This window comes from Chiloscyllium punctatum, chromosome 41 (assembly GCF_047496795.1).
Source record: "Chiloscyllium punctatum isolate Juve2018m chromosome 41, sChiPun1.3, whole genome shotgun sequence".
NCBI lineage: Eukaryota > Metazoa > Chordata > Chondrichthyes > Orectolobiformes > Hemiscylliidae > Chiloscyllium > Chiloscyllium punctatum.
In genome coordinates this window covers 26,466,978-26,484,992 of record NC_092779.1, presented here as the reverse complement: position 1 = coordinate 26,484,992, position 18,015 = coordinate 26,466,978, and the positions used below count along the sequence as shown (strand labels likewise).

Sequence of the window (18,015 nt, the reverse complement as noted above, 5' to 3'; positions counted from 1 at the left end):
AATGGGTCTGGCTAAGTTACTCTTCAGAGGGTCAGTGTGGACTTGTTGGGCCAAATGGCCTGTTTCCATGCTGTAGGGATTCTATGATCATGAAAAACACATTTCCTTACCACTGTCCTTTCTTTTTGATGCCCAAACCGAGCGATCAGTATTAGCTGTAGACATGATCACTGCCGAATGATTGCAGTCATCCTTCAGACTAGCTTTCATTGTCGCATCCAATCCTACTTCAGCTTCATCTAGAAAAGGAGCAAGCCGATTTGTGGAAAAGCCATGTCTGAGTGTCCTAGTTAGCTTCAGTTTTCGAAATCTGTTGGACATTCTGTTCCACCAAGACTACAAAAAAATTAAGAAAACAATTATTTAAAGTAATCAGGAAGCAAGACCAAAGGCATCAATGCAGAATTGAATTATGCTGTTGCGGATAAATTAATTTTCAAAAAATCTTTCTTTTTGCAAATTTCTCATTGCATAATGCTGGCACACATTGTATTCTAGTCCCCAATCACAACAGTTTACTACTGTACTGATTCATAGAGATTTTGCATTTGATCTCGTGCCAAATTTACTCAACAGAACAGGTTCAACTACCAACAAATTTTGGATGCCAGTTGTTTGAACAGAAACTCCACATCAATAATTACAACTTGCAATACAGAAATCTGCAGCACCAAGTTAAATTTTCAACTCGTGCCAAGGGTCAAGTTAAAAGAGGACGCCTTGGTTAAGGATTGAATTCCGAATTAGGTTTTGTGCTTATACTATTATGCAAGTTATTGCTAGCTGTATAAACACAGCGTGCTGAATAAAGTGACAGTTGACAATTATGAATTATTTGAGCAATTTGATTGACTTGTTTGATTGTCATTGCTTGGTCCAGATTACAGAATATGATTGGGTGTTGTCTGTATAGCTTCTAGTAGTAACCAATCTGTCTGCTAAATGTTCAAACTGATTTTCACTGGGTTTCCTTTTAGTAAATTACTGACTTGGATGGTCTTTTTCATTCAAGCATTATGATTTTGTTTTGGCTAAATAAATAATGTAATTTTTCTTTCATTTGTATGCTGATTTGGAAGAAAGATGCATCTAGCAACTGAAAAGATTTGGAAAGAAGTTTGAGAGATAAGTTTTATACATTTTCCCCAAGAACCAACAATGTAATCCTTACCCATGCAGAGAAATAAAAGTTGGTCTTGTTATACACTAGAGGTGACAACATACAGTCACCCCATATGTAATTAGGAGTTTGACAACCTGCAACTGAGAGATACACTATTCTTCATTCCATAGTAGCAGGTCAGGGAATGGGAAGCAAGTGACACTGTAACAAACTATAAAGCAGGGTGCATTTTTCAGGATAAGACCTAAATCAAGTATAAATCATTTTTTAAAAAGTGATTACTGCTCCTGTTTGTGGAGGCTTAATGGACAAAGTTGGCAGTTGTATTTCCTGCATTACAACAGTGAATATACTCATAATCAGCTTACTGGCTGTAAAGTGCTTTGGAATGTTCTGGGGTTTTGAAAACAGCTTTAAAAATGCAAGTCACCCTTTGAAAGGCTGACAAGAGTCACTAAGATATCAAAAGACATCTATTACAAACTTAAATACATAGCTATATTAACAAATTGCAAAAAGAAACAGCATCTTGTATACAATTAACAACTGCCTACCAAGCTATTTTGGACATTATTGAAAAAACTACTTTTGAACAAATTATAAAATTATCTGGTTATCTTCAATAATGGCTTCTTGGCTTTACTAGAGGTGGACAAAATCACAACTGGATAGATAAAGAAATTACCCATAAACAACTTGTGTCCTACAATGTAAGAAAATGGAGGAAGGTAAAGCTTTTCATTCTCAATCAATTCTTCTCAGCTTATAAATTTGACCTGACCAAGTGATTTGTATGAAGATGCCAACCTGCAAATCTCTCAGAAACAGCAGTTATCGCTAACATTTGGCTGGACTGACTATTCAGCATCATTAGATTTTGAAAATAAAGGCTCAGACCAAAACAATGAGAATTCCACATTAGCAGAACAGTGTATTATATCATGGAGTGCACTTGTAGCATGTTTGATTTTTATAATAAATAATACTGTAATACTGTTGGAGACTAGAACTGGTCACATGAGAAGAAAAGTTGAAAACAGAGTTGAACACCATACTTATGGAAGAACATTAAATGTGTTTGGAGTAGCTCAGAGAATGTTTACTAAAATAGCATTTGGAATGTGTGCACTTCATTGTCAGGAAAGACTGGACAGACTAGACCTGTATCCTCTGGAGTTTAGCAGAGTCAGAGGTGACTTAGTTGAAACAAAGATGATCCTGAGGGAACTTGACCAAGTGGATTTGGAAAAGGGAGAATTGGGAGAATCTAGAACTAGGGGCCACAGTATCAAAATAAGGGTTGTCCAGTTAGAACTGAGATGAGGGGAAAAAAAGTTCTGAGTTTTCCTTTTTCTCATAAAGGAACTGGATGCAGAATCATTTAGCGTATATTTAATTGTCACGGAAATGAAAGATTATCGGAGATACCCAGGTATCCGATAACCAGGTATCAACAAGATTATAACTTTGTTGAAGGGCCAAGTGCCCTATTCTTTTACCTCAGAGGAGTGAAGTGATGCATTTGCATTTGGGAGATTAATAAAGCAATAGTACACAAAGTTAATAAGAGGTTACAAGAGGTAGTGAGGGATCTTGGAATGAATATCTACAGATTCCTGACGACAGCAGAACAGGTTGAGGTGGTCAAGATGATGTATGGAATCCTTTATTATCAGAGGTATAGATAGTCACAGCAGGGAGGGTGTGCTAGAAGCGTACAAATCTTGTGTTAGGCTACAACCTCTGGTAGCTGTATGCACATCTGGTGACCGAATTACTGAAAAGATGTAAGTGTGCACAAAGGAGATTTACGAAGATGTTACAAGGACTGAAAAATTGCAGCTTTGGGCAAAGATTGGATAGACTGGAACTGGTCTACTTGCAACAGACTAAAGTGAAAATTTGTGAGGGCCTTGCATTGAGCGTATAGGAGATACCTATTTACCATAGCAGCAAAATAACTGACTAAAGGGCACAGATTTAAAGTAATTGGTTGAAAGATTAAAGGCTTTTTCCACCCAGAGGATGGTAGAGACCTGGAACTCTGTCTGAAAAGGATACTAGAGACAGAAACTCTCAATCCATTTAAAAAGGATATGCATCTCAAGTGGTGTAATCTGCAAGGCCACAAACCCAATACCGAAACGTGGGATTTAGCTGATGGCTCATTTGTCCATCATCAAAAATGCAATAAACCAAGTAGCTATTTCAGTGTCATAAACTTTCAATAACTTATATAAAATGTAGTATGAATAAAACATTATCAATTCTGTGTCACAACAACTGTACCAGCAAAGTAGGAAAAGACCATTATCCTGTTTGGCTAGTGAAAAAATCACCAGAGCTGAAAGTGTGTTGCTGGAAAAATGCCCGAAACGTCGATTCTCCTGTTCCTTGGATGCTGCCTGACCTGCTGCGCTTTTCCAGCAACACATTTTCAGCTCTGATCTCCAGCATCTGCAGTCTTCACTTTCTCCTAGTGAAAGAATCAGCCAAGTTAGGGAAAGTTTCTTTCTAAAATTCAAAAGTTAACATCATCACAAAATAAAACTTACGCAGATCATAAAATGATTATACCTTTAATCCCCCTTTGTCTTCTGGGGGTACAGGAATCGTTAATGATGTTTTACTTTTTGAGCGAGGCATTGTCTTGGATTTTTGTTTGTTCTTCTCTTTATCTAGTTGCATGCAGACTGATGCCAGAAGTCGCACAAGTTCTGTATCTAATTGGGAGTAAAAAAAAGTCAATAAATGTTACAGGCATTGTTTTTAATTATTTTCAGTAAAAGACTGCCAAAGCAACTCTACCCTTCTCCAGAAAGTGAGGAGGCACAGGCATTTCTACATTTTACGAAAAGAAGCCAAAGAATGAACCACCCGAGAAACAATCAATCAATGCTGTCACGGCTTCAAATCACAAAAGCATTTTCCCACTAAAGCAGAAAATAAATCTGCTTTTGCATATTTAACTCAGCTCTTGAAATCAAGATTGAAAAAAATTTGTAAAATGAGGAACTAGGAATGAAAAAAAAAAACTATATTACGTCTGAACTTGGATTTTCAGTCAATGATAATGCTGTAATGGACTACATGGTTCAAATATATAGGTTTGTTCTGTTGCTTGAAACTAAATTGCCCGAAGGAGGCATGATCCATGGTTTTGGCATCAATAGACAAAGGATAAGGCAAGCAACAAATGTTATTGTGGAGGTGTAAAGCAACAGCCTAGGTGACTAAATAGATATGGGAAAGGAAGACCTTATGAAAAATCAAAGTGCATTAAAGGTTCATCACTTCAAGTCTAGATTTTTTGAAGGCTCTATTTAATCTCTATGCTATCAAAAATTACAAATAAATTGTGCCACACATTCCATTCTCTCCAACACTCCTATCACCTCAGCCTCTTGAAACTATGCTGTTTTTCTGCACTACACTTACACTGCTTTCAGCGACTTTCATAAGACTTTTGACCCAATGCTTCATATAGTTCTCATGCTGTGTGAATGCACAACAAAATCCTGGATTTTATCTGCAAAACATAGACCACCTCCAAGTTAAGTGTACAGGTAGACAAGAGACTCAGAACACATCTCTCTTGAATTGACAATGAGGAAACTTATCAACTATTAATCTCTGGCTGACAATATCCTACCACGTGTTAAATTAGATCATATGGTAAAGAGCTGGACTGCCTGTCCCAAGCATTTGCAAATGCATTGCAAAATTTCCTTATACAAACAGGAGTATATTATTGAAAGACTTTACCATCTTATTCATGATGTAGTGAAACATTGAGAGTTGAGGGCTTGATGATGAAATCTAAAAAGGTAAAAAAGGAGGACACAAAAGAGCTAGAGCTCTATTTACAACTATAGATTTGTTTTGTAATTTGCAGAGACCCTGGGATCCTGGTGAATAATAGCTTCAACTGAGACGCAGTTCTTGTATTAAACATTCAATTGATGGTAACATAGAAAGAATGTAACAATATAGAAACATCAGTAGCCCAATCGGTCCCAAGTCTGTTCTGCTGCTCATCTGGGTCATTGCTAACTTGCATATTGACTCCATTTACACCCTGAACTTTAACATCCTGTCTACGTGTAAAGGCTCGCTCTCATTTGAGTTAAACTTTGTAGTACATGATGATTCACATCTTTTTCAAGATTTGCTTTGTTGGTAGACTATTTATCAATAGACTACTGAAGTCTATTGGAAATCAGATTGAAACTGATAAGAGGGTTGGTTTCACCACCAGTAAAGCACCAGTAAAATCCCTGTAACCAACTGAAAAGTCCCTAAACATCACATTTCAAAATCCTTAAAAACATATTTTAGTAGGACTTCTCACTGCAAATACTCTCTCCCACTTGCTGACTACTAGCACTTTGCATCCCTAGTTGTAACCCAGTATACATTTAAAAGAAAGGACATCTAGCTCATGATTCACAGCTAAGTTTTTAATTTTGAATTATTGTTTACTAACCGTCACAATGGCTGTTGCTGCAGTTAACTAATTGTGAGACTAATAACAAAAGTATTCAAATTCAAAAACATGGATTAGTGGTTATTTGTGTGTCAACTGCTTACTAGCTTAAGTTACAATGCACAATTTACCTGGATCATTTAGCAGCATTACAAGATCAAATGCAGTTACTCCATTTTTGGCACGGAGGTTGACATCTGCTCCTTGATTCAACAAGTACTTCACAACATCTTTACTCCTTAAGACAAAACACTATATATTATACTGCATTACATTATCACTCTGAAAACATCTCAAACCATACTGAAACCAAGGAGGGAATCCAGGTCTTTTTCTCTTAGCATTAAACAAGACAACTTATGATTTTACAAAGGCTAACTTCACAGTACAGCAAACTTAGTTTGAAGCAGCATCTTATGAACCTGCACTCTCAATAAACCAAAAATTATTTACAACAAATACTGCAAGTTTATTGTATTATCGCAATCTCCACAATGTGCAAGTAATCAGTTCAGACTGCAAGCGAGAAGGCTCTCTGCTGTTAAGTTTTATTTACGGCAAAGTTGCATTATTATTTGAGACAAAAATAGAAGTTGCTGGAAGGGCTTAGTAGATTGGCAGCATCTGTGGAGAGAATCAGAGTTAATATTTCTCTCAACCTAAAACATTAACTCTTTCCACAGATACTGCCAGAACTGCTGAGCTTTTCCAGCAATTTCTATTTTTGTCTCTGATTTACAGTATCAGCAGTTATTTTGGGTTGCATTATTATTTAACTGATTTATGCTGTAAATAAAGCAAAAGAGTAATGGGTATATCCCTGTAGTTTTGTTTCTATTACATCGTATGTGTTTTTACACTGATTATCAATTACAATTTACATATTCAGTTATAGACATGTGGACTGCTTGACCAACTGGCAAACCTCTAGTCCAATAGGTGCCAGATAATTTAAAAAATTGCTGTACATCTTTTTTGAAATAATCATTATCTCAAACTCTCTACAAAATAAACTAATGCACAAATACACCAAGTGCTGAAGTGATACAGAGGTAGCACAGGACTGAAATTCAAAAAGGTCTAGAACTGCAGCAGTTTTGGATTTAGTGATTCAAAAAGCTAAATTTTTCTGGCTGGCAAAGACTAGTGAATAAATACAAAACCAAAAGGAATAGACAGGCTCCATTTGCTCAAACCTTCTTTAAAAAAGCAATTATCTGGCCCTGTTTTAGCTTAATTAGAATCATTGAATCATACTGTGAAGAGGCCTTTCAGTCTCTCGAACCCATAAAACTATTCTAAACCTAAATTAGTTCTAAATTCCAACACTTGGCTCGTAGCCTTGAATGTTTTGATACTCCAAGTGCTCATTCATATACTTGGTAAAGGTTGTGAGGTTAACCACCTCAACTACTCTCCGTGGCAGACCATTCCAGATTCCTACCATCCTCTGGGTGAAAACTTTTTCTTCCAAATCCCCTCTAAACTTCCTACCTTTGACATTAAAATGATGCCCTTTGTTCAACTAAGGGTAAGAATGGTTTTCTATCTGCCCTGTCTATGCCCAGTCTTCTATACCTCAATCAGGTCCCCTCTCAGCCTGCTCTACACTGTTCTATCTCCCTTGCACCCCTCCAGTGCAATCACATCCTTCTATAGTGTGGTGACCAGAACAACGTACAATACTCCTGCTGGAACCCAAAATCCTGAACCTATGCCTCAACAGATAAAGACAAATATCCTGTATCTCTATAAACCTTTCCGACTTCCTTCAATGATCTTTAGCCAAACACCCAAGATCAGTCTGTTCCTGAGCTTCCTAGTGTCCTGCTATTTATTGAGTACTCTCTTGTCTTGTTAATTCTTTCAAACTCACACTTACCAGGGTTAACGTCTGCCACTGATCTACCCACCAATCAGTCTGTATCCTCCTGCAACCCAAGGTCATTGTCCTCACGGTCAACAACCCAGCCAATCCTCATATCATCTACAAACCTAACAGCAACCCAGCCACATTTTCTTAATGATCATTTAAACATGGACCTAGGACTGATCACTGGCATGCCCCTGTACAACAATCTCCAAACAGGCTTCTACCACTGCCCTCTGTCTCCTACCACAAAACCAATTTTGGAACCAACTTGCTAAGTTCTCCTGGCAAGTTGTTTTTACTTTTCCATCAGTCATCCATGTGCAACCTTGTCAAATTAATACAAACTACATCAACCACACTACCCTCATCTACACACCTGGTCACCTCCTTGAAAAATTCAACCAAATTTGTTGGGCATGACCTTCTCAAACAAAGCCATACTGACCTGATCAAACCTTGCCTCTCCAAGTGAAGATCAATTCCCTCCTTCAAAATTTTCTCCAATAAAAAAATTCCCTATCACTGATGTGACCCTCACTGTTCTGAAATTCCCTGGTTTATCTCTACTTCCTTTCTTGAGAAGTGGAATGGTATTAGCTATCCTTCAGTTCTCTAACATCTTCCCTGTGGCCAGAGAGGAACTAAAAATTTGGATCAGAGCCTCTGTGATTTCCTGCCTCATCTTCCACAGCAGCCTAGCATACCACTTTTCAGGTAAAAGGGATCTGTCCACTTTAAAGCCTGCCAAAGACTCTAGTATCTCCTCACTTATATAAAAATGTTCAAGAACCTCTCAGACCCTCTTCCCAAATTCTGTACATACATGCTCTTTCTCCAGAGTGAAGGCTGAGTAAAATTAATGCAAAATATAGTTAAGAAGTTTCAGCATGTCCAAGAGGGATATCGCAATTATGAAACGAAAAGATATGTTAAAATGTTTGTTTTACCTACCCATGATAAGTAGCTTGCATTAAGGCTGTCCATCCATGTACACCATCTTGCTTGTCAATATCAGAGTTCCTCTCACTCAGAAGTTGCACAAGGTCTAGTTGACCTGTCATGGCAGCAATCATTAATGGAGAAGCACCATCTGCATTAGTGACATTGGCCTGAAATCCATCTTCATCAAGAATCTCCTTCACCAACTGATAGCTTCCTATTTGCAAAATAAATCAAAATCAGGAGAATCATTCTTTTTGTATTTTATTTAGAAAGGAACTGTAAGGTAGGCACAATGTACTGTACTTGCATGGCAACACAATCCAAAATCAATCCTAAATCACTTCACACGTTTGAACATATTGGTTGAAATGAGTAAAAGTAGCAACGGCAAATCAACAGGAGAGATGGTTAAAATTTTGATGAGGAGGGAGAAACATAGAAGTCGAGGACAGAAAAAAGAACTTTTGCATAGACACAAAGGAAGTTCAGAGAAAGGACATCCATCAAGGCAGCTGAAAGATCTACAAAGATGACGAGATGAATGAATGGATGGGATACAAAGAGACTGGTTGAGGAACCACAAACATCTAGAAACACGAGTTTCAACGTGTACACTGACAAAGCTCGCCTCTGTTTGCTCCATATCATGCAATTTTTACCTTTTCCAGATGAACAAACAACTAGTTTTGGAAGTTGTTTTTGAATATACTCTTTCCCAACTCTCAAAATAGCATTTCAGATGATAACATTTCTTTTATTAATTCTCAGGAATTGATCGTTGCTGGAGAGTCCAGTATTTATCACTTGGCCCAAATGATCCTCAAAAGGGTCACGATGGGCCACATTCTTGAAATGCTGCAGAGTTATAGTGACGGTACTCCCAGTGGTTAGCTGGGGAGGTCAATTTCCATTATGCAATAATGAGTGAATAGTGAGTTACTTACGTCAGAAAAGTGTCCTACTCTGAAGTGGTCTTCTTGCCATGTGCTTGCTGCCCTTGTCCTTCTTGGTCAAAGAAATCAGGGGTTTCTTGAAAATGTTGCTGCCCATCTTGGAAATCATATACACTGACTCCATCAAGTGTGGCAGAGGTGGAAAGACTAAAAAGGTTTTAAAAGATGGTAAACAGGATGCTAATCCACAAGGCTGTTTTGTCTTCAATTGTGTGGAGCTTCATTAAGTATTGTCAGAGCCGCATTCATCAAAGGAAGGAAAAAGTCCTGTATTATGTCTCCTTCTGGATGGTGGGCAAGCTTTTACAAGTCAGAGTGAGTGAGTCACTTTCTGAACAATACCCAGCTACAGTATTTACATGGCTGCTCCAGTTAAGTTGTGAATGGTGGATCCCCATCACCATATGCCCAGAGAGACCAAGATGGATCACCTATTCAGCATTTTGTTGCTGAAACAAATTACTAATAATTGCTTCTTGTCTTTTACAATAAATGCTGGGTTCCATCCTAATTAAGGATGGGTACAATTATCAAACATCCTCCATACAACGTTCGATGAATTCATTCATCGTTCAACATTCGATTGACTGTGTGTGGTTTGGTTATAGAGCTTTAATTTGAACCATTTGTTGTCGGAGCACTTGACTCAGTGGCATGATGTTTCTGCAGTTTAGCATGCACGCAATCATGTAGTAGCTTCACTAGGTTAGCATCTCTTCTGAAGCATACTTGGTGCTGCTCCTGGTATGCTCTTAAAATCCTCATTGTACCAGAGTTGGTCCCTTACCTTGATAGTAATAGTAGCATGAGGACATGCCAGGCTGAGGTTATAGGTTATGGCGGAATATATTTCTGCTTTGCTGATGATCCACAGTATCTCTTCAAAAGCCAACTCTAAATGGCTCGAACGGACTGCAGTATTTCCCTTTTGGTATGGTGGTCATATCACAATGTGACGGAAGATATCTTCATAGTTAATTCAGAACTTCCATAAGTACTATGCAGCAGCCACTCCGACAATATCCCATGGATCTAAGACAGATTTGGGAGGACAAGCTCAAGAGAGCATTTTCCTCCCTGATAGTTCTCTCACCATCTGGTTTAAGTATACTTGTTGAACTTAGAGTGTAGAAACGCTGTTGATGATTAAAGTGGTTGCTCAGCATACATCTTTGGCAAGAAACCCTCTTTTTCCAATGACCTACAACAACTCTTGCCAAATTCGCCAAGAATTATCACAATATTGAGACAGTCACAACTAACTCATGTAGCTGGTTAAGCAGCCAGAATGCCTGATACTTGCCTACCCAAGTGAATGCTCCATGGAAACTTCAAGAGTGCCAAAACAGGCATTACACGGGCAATTTTAAAACTTCACTTGAATTTTTGATATTAACATCAAATAGGCCATGACAGTGACATCCATCTGAGTAACAAAGATGGTGGTATGTTCAGCTTTAGAACTGTTAAGAAGGAGGTACAGCAATACCACATTACAGTCATACTTAAGAGAATTTCATTCATGGACTTGAGCCACTTCTGTACTGTGCAGGTGGAAACCTGATTAAAAAGAATTCAACATGATAGGAATGACAGATTTGGGAAGCACTAGCACTTTCAAGGACTTCAGAGAAATACAGAAGGTTGAAGATGGGTTTTTTGATGCTCAGTGAGAAGACATAAGATTCGAAAGGAATGGGTCTTTGATTGGAGGAAAACTTTAAACATATTAGTTAACATCGGCGAAAGGGAAAGAAAGTTGGGCAGTCAGGAATTTAAAAGAATTAACACTGAAAGCAGATAGTCAAGTAGTCAGGATAAAGTCAGGACATGTGGAGATACAGGAAAGAAACTACACAGAGATGTCACCAGAGCTAGCACTGAGACAGGGGAGAAAGTGAGGACTGCAGATGCTAGAAATCAGAGCTGAAAATGTGTTGCTGGAAAAGCTTCAGGGCTTATGCCCGAAACGTTGATTCTCCTGCTCCTTGGATGCTGCTTGACCTGCTGTGCTTTTCCAGTAACACATTTCCAGCTCTGATAGACAGGGGAGGTAACTTTAGCATGACGAGTTAGGAAAAGAGACAAGAAAGAGGACGTGTCTTTCCTGGATGACGCTGGAATGGAGAGCCATTCTGGTTGTGAACAAAATGACCTAACAAGGCTTTATATGGGCCATCAATAAATGGCTAAAAACAACTGTGCTTAAGTATACCTAGGAAAATGATCAGCGTGAGGGAATTTCAATTGTACTTTGATCTGAAAAGAGAGTTGACACTGTTTCTACGCAGATCAATAACTGCAGTGAATGGATGATCAAAGATAAATAGCTAGAAAGTGCTACTGTTACTAACTACTTTTTTTAAATCCCTTAGAAAGAGATACAGACATTGTGAGAATGGTATGCAATACCTACCTTGATTGTAATTGTCTCAACAGAGGATCTATCTGAGGGAGCATGGTTCAATAAGATGCCATAAATATTTAATATAGAAGGATTTGTGGGGGAAAAAAGAACAGAGAGAGAGAGAGGAGATTTACACTAAAGAACAAACTTCAATAACTTGCCTTAACGATATAGATCACTGTCATCTCAGAAACTGACCCAGCGGCAGGTTCCCCCAACTGCTACAGGTTTCACCATCAATTTAGTTCACGTTTTCAAATGAACACAGCTTTAAGTCCCACATTAGGAACTTGAATGCCTAATCAGAGGTCACATTTTAAATAATGAGGGAGTATTGCATAGTTAGAGTTGCAATCGTATGGATGAGATATTAAACAAAGATCACATCTATTATTTCACACAAATGCAAAAAATCCTACAGGACTAGTTGATATATTAGCCAATTTTCACCTCACAATGACCATAACTATCTTAGTTATGTGAGTTCTTGTACTTCACAAATTGGCTGCTACATTGAAACAAGTTTGAATTGGCTGTGATGTGCTTTGACACATCCTGAGGATGGGAAAGTAATAAAATAAATGTAGGTTCATTATTTCACATTACCAAAATCAATTTTCATATCCGTAATCTCAATTTCTGCATCAAGCCTCTCTCCCTTAATCCAGATTTGTAAAGTTACTGAAAAGAAATCAACTCTAAAACCCTTTCATTCCCTGATTCCACTAGACATAAAATCAAATCATCCAGAACTTTACAACTCATTCTCATCTGCATCTTCATAACCCCATCAGACATAGCTCTCGTACTCTTCTAGTCTCAGATGAAGACAAGTTCAACCCACTTTCAAATTGCGATTTGGGTTTGAACCTTCCAGTTGAGTACTCTTCCCCAAACTATATGTCTATTGTAATATGAACAATTCTTAAGCCACTATATCCTCACCCTTAGAACATTTTCTTCAGCATCTCTGTAATTTCACTTCCATTGCTGCCTTTTAAAATCCCTCTTGAACTGTGTTTTTGCTGGCTTTCAAACCCCCACCTTTAAATTCTTCCACTGTGCCCAGCAGCTTGGAATGCATATTGAGGGTTCTCTTTGCAGATGAAAAGTAAATAAACATCAAGTTGCCAGATGAACAGGTAGACTGCAGAACATCAGTACTCATTAGCGATCCCCTGTTTATAATACTTTTAAAGGCTGGCCTTAGGGAGTGCTGTCTGAATTGAAAGGATACAATTGTGATAAAAATTTATGTTTTAGTAGTCTATCCGAAAGCTCAACTGTAATTTCAGATAGCCCAACTCAATGTATTCTATACCCCTCCAATGAAGGCAAATTTAATGTGTTAGTGCTCACCTAGTTTTAATGCATGAAATATGTCTGGTCTCCTTTTCTCTTCATCTGAAACAAAGTAGAAACACATGAGCAATAACACAGTCAACTTCAACTTTCCTGTGTCAATTGTGTCCTGATAATATACTCAACGGGGTGTGCACAAAACTCTATTTTCCAAATTAACTAACTGACTTAACATTTAAACATAAAAAAAGTGAGATCTGCAGAGTCATTAGTAAGGAAAGGCACAAAAGCCCAAACATAGGATGTGAAGAGTTCTATCACTTAATCAGTTTTCTATAATGTTCTTTTGAATAATAAGTTTGTGAAACAACATTCGATCTGGAAGAGTAATATAAAAAAAAGTGCATGTAGTACTTTTGGACTGACTGACAAACTGGGAGCTTGGAGAGTGAGGGTGCCCTAGGGGTTACATCTTCCTTTACAAAAATCTAGTCCTATCCATATTTAGTGAAACTTATTGCTTAAGTAAAGGCACTAACCAATTTGAATACAGTGATGCTCTATTACCTGTAAGTTAATGTGATTGTGCTAAGATATGTGGCAGATCAGAAGATTGGAGAGAGGACAATAAACAGCAAAGAATTATTAAAAGAATAATAAGAAAGGAAAAGTTGGAGTACAATTCTGTTAGCTAAAATAAATCTGGGGAACCTGTAACAGAGGATAGAGAGATGGCAAACAAACTGAACACCTACTTTGCACTGGTCTTCATTAACGTGGATACAAACTTTAATAGCTGAAATAGCTGAAAGTCAGAAATTGAAAGGGAGGAAGAAAAGAAAGAAAATTACAACTACAGCAAACTTTTATGAACCAGCACCTATGGGACCAGAAGTATGGCAATTCTTCAAAATGTTCTGGTTGATCAAGAGGTCCACATAATTGGCGTTAAAAAAAACACTAAGTAATAGAAACATAAGCGCAAGGGGTGTACACAACTCTCGCACTAGCAAAGCACTACTGTAAATTGTTGACACTGCAAGTTAATAAATTTCTGGACCCTGAAGAAATTCAACTTGGAGCCTTAAAAAAAACTAAATAGTTGCATAGTTGTGCTACAGTAGAGGTAAAAACAATGACTGCAGATGCTGGAAACCAGATTCTGGATTAGTGGCGCTGGAAGTGCACAGCAGTTCAGTTCAATTTTCCAAAACTCATTAGACTTAGTAAAGGTTCCTTTAGATTTAAAAAGGGAGGCAGAAAGCAGGAAACTATAAGCTATTCAGCTTAACATTTGTCACAGGGAAAATGCTAGAAACTACTACTAAAAACTCCAAATAATGGAGTACTTGGATAAGTTCAAGGTCATCTTAAGTAATTTGTGTTGTCAATAAAAGGGAACTAATGGATGCATTGTACTTAGATTTCTAGAAGGCATGTGATAAGGTGACTCATCAAAGATTAATTCAGTAAATATAAGCTTATGGTGTAGAGGTAACATCCTAGTATGGATAGGAGATTGGGTGGCTAACAGAAAACGAGTTGGAATAAATGAGTCTTTGTCAGGCTGGCAGTGTGCCACAGGCCCTGAGGTTTAATTTCTCACAATTTCCAAAAATGATTTCGCTGACGGGACTAAAGACATAGTCGACAAATTAGCTGATGACACAGATAGGAAGGAAACAAAGTTACGAAGAGGATATAAGGAGCCTACAAAGTAATACAGATAATTTAAGTGAACGGGCAAATATTTGGAAAATAATATGTAATGTGGGAAAGTGTCTATTTTGGCAGAAAGAAGTAAAAAAACATATTTGACTGGTCAGAGATTGCAGATTTCTGAGAAGCAGAGAAATCTGGCTGACCTAAAACTTGAATTGTAGGTTAGCATGCAGGTGCAGCAAGTAATGATGAGAACTAATAGAACGTTATATTAATTGCAAGAAGAATTAAATGGAAAAGCAAGGAGGTTATGTGTCAGTTATATAGGGCATCAATGAAACAAGACCTGCAGTACCAGATTGAAGGATGTTAATGCATTGGTAGCAGTTCAGAGATTTACTCGATTAATGGAGAATTAACAGATTGCCTTGTGAGGATAGGTTAGGCCTGTACCTGGGGGTTAAGACGAATCAGAAGTGAGTTAATTGAAACACAAGACCCTGAGGGGACTTGACCATATGAAAGTTTCCTCCTATGGGCGTTTAAAAATTAATGGGATGCCTATACAAAACAGATTTGAGGACACATTTTTCTTGTAGGGTTTAGGGTTGAGCGTCTTTGGAATTCTGTTCCCAAAAGGGAGAATCTTTTTTAAAAAAACTGAAAGAGCAATGGATCTGGAAATCAGAAACAGTACCAGACATTGCTGGAAAAACTCAAGTCTAGCAGCATCTATGGAGGGAAATCACACTTAACGTTTTGAGTCCAGTGACCCTTCTTCAGAGTATGGAAACAGACTCATCGGTCCAACCTGTCCATGCCAACCAAGTTGCGCAAACTAATCTAGTCCTACTTTCCGGCATTTGGCCATATCCCTCTAACCTTTACAATTCACGTACCTGTGCAAATGTCTTTTAATATTGTAACTGTACCATTATCTATTACTTCCTCTGGCAGTTCTTTCCAAAAATGAACCACCCTCTGTAGAAAAAGATTGCCCCTTATGCCCTTTTTAAAACTCTTTCTCGGTTTAAAAATGTGTCCTCTAGTTTCTTTCTACCTGTGGAAAAGACCTTTGCTATTCACTTAAAAATGGCACTCATGATTTTATGAATTTCTATACAGTCACCTCTCAACCACCTACATTCCAGTGAAAGTAGGTCCAAATCTATCTAACCTCTCCTTGTAACTCAGAACTACCTCCCCAAGTCCCCAGCATCATTCTGGTGAATCTTTTCTGCATCCTCTCCAATTTAATACAAGTATCCTCCTAAAACAGGACAACCAGAACTGTAGAAAGTATTCCAAAGTGGACCCACCAACGCCCTGTACAACCTCAACTTGATGACCCAACGCTTATACTCAATGATGAGTAACATAGGCAAGTTTTTGTGCTAAGCATCCTCTTAACCACCCTGTCTACTTATGACGCAACTTTCAAAGAATAATGCACCTAAACCCCTAGGTCTCTGTTCAACAACACTACCCAGAGCCCTACCATTAACTGTATAAATTTTGCCCTTGTTCATTTTACCAAAAAATGCAATATCTCAAATTTATCCAATTTAAACGCCAACTACAATTCCTCAGACTACTGGCTCAACTGATCAAAATCCCTTTGTAATCTTAGATAACCTCCTTCACTGGTGACTATACCACAAATTTTGGAGTCATTCACAAATGTACTAACTATGCCTCCTGAATTCGCAACCAAATACCTAAATTCTCCACTTTCGAATATTGCATACACTTCTGGTCAACACCCTACCAGAAGGACGTGGATGCTCTGCACAGGGTACAGAAAAGTTTACCAGGATGTTGCCTGGTACGGAGGATTTTCACGATGAAGGTAGGTTAGATAGACTGGGTTTGTTTTCACTGGATCGCAGGAGGTTGAGGGGCAACCTGGTAGAAGTGTAAAAGATGGTGAACGGCAAGGATAGAGTGGAAAGTATTAGTCTTTTACCGTAGGATGGAGAGGTCAATTGTTAAGGGACACAGGTTCAAGGAGTTTAAAAGAGGTATGAGGCAAGTATTTCACACAAAGGGTGGTGAATACCTGGAATGTGTTGCCAGAAGTGGTGATGGAAGTAGACACAATAGCAGCATTCAAGAAACACCTGGACAAATACATGATTAGGAAAGGGAGAGGGACAAGGATTCTTTAAGTGAAGACAGTTTTAGTATGGAAGGGCAAAATGTGTCAATACAGTGCTGCATTGTTCTTTGTCCAAATTTAGGCAGAAGTAGATAGATTCTTGATTATGGAGGGGATAGAAGATTGTGGAGAGTATGCAGGAATGCAGAGTTGAAGTAAAAATCAGATCAGACATAGTCTGATTGAATGTTGGCTTAGTTTTGTTGCTAGTCACTTTGTGATCTATGTTACAGGAATCAACGATAAAGAATATTGGAATGTCAAGACAAATGCCATTTTTTTCTATGACACAGCATAAATCATCCTCTTGTATGGGCAAGTATGCATTCCAATTTGCATTTCAATTACAAAGCACCTAAACACTACACCAGTACTGGATTTTGCAGGACCTGAACACATCACCATCTGATTCCAAGTGTTGAGAGCGTGGTGCTGGAAAAGCACAGCAGGTCAGACAGCAGCAGAGGAGCAGAAGGCATAAGGCCTTCATTAGGAATGAGGCTTGTGGGTGGGGGCTGAGAGATAAATGGGAAGGTGTGGGTCTAGCGGAGGAGAAGGTGATAGGTCGGAAAGGAGGGTGGTGCGGATAGATGGGAAAAATGATGGACAGGTCAAGAGGGCGGTGCAGAGTTGGAGGCCTGTCTTTCCTAAGGGGTGGTATGGTGGCTCAGTGGTTAGCACGGTTGCCTCACAGCGCCAGGGACCCAGGTTCAATTCCTGCCTCGGGCAACTGTCTGTTTGGAGTTTGCATATTCTCCCTGCGTCTGCGTGGGTTTCCTCTCATAGTCCAAAGATGTTCAGGTTAGGTAAATTGGCCATGCTAAATTGCCTGTAGCATTAGGGGCATTAGTCAGAGGGAAATGGTTCTGGGTGGGTTGATCTTCAGAGGGTCGGTGTGGACTTGTTGGGCTGAAGGGCCTGTTTCCACACTGTAGGGAATCAACAATCTAGCCACTTTTCTAGCGCCACACTGTCAACTGTGATCTCTAGTCCTCATTTTATCCTAGTTAACTCCAAGTGTTGCCAAATTCAGCTAATGAAAACAAAAAAGAAAGAATGAGGAACACGCATCAGGTATTTTCAGTTTTGAAAAAGACCACATACTGAAC

At 38.5% G+C, this 18,015-nt stretch overlaps 1 protein-coding gene across 8 annotated transcripts in view; it reads right to left on the bottom strand.

Annotated features, from left to right (window-relative positions):
- The window catches only part of LOC140464937 (ankyrin repeat and SAM domain-containing protein 6-like), an 85,127-nt gene that overhangs the window by 66,134 nt on the left and 978 nt on the right, over positions 1–18,015 (bottom strand). For all 8 annotated transcript variants that reach the window (XR_011955024.1, XR_011955026.1, XR_011955025.1 and 5 more), the window contains exons 2-6: positions 13,144–13,188; positions 8,434–8,638; positions 5,741–5,847; positions 3,701–3,846; positions 111–336 (exon numbers count right to left, since the gene is read on the bottom strand). Coding sequence is in view for 4 of the 8 variants with exons in the window: in XM_072560596.1 (XP_072416697.1) it covers positions 111–336; positions 3,701–3,846; positions 5,741–5,847; positions 8,434–8,638; positions 13,144–13,188 (729 nt within the window). In the remaining 4 variants the exon portion in view is untranslated. The remainder of the gene's footprint in view (positions 1–110; positions 337–3,700; positions 3,847–5,740; positions 5,848–8,433; positions 8,639–13,143; positions 13,189–18,015) is intronic.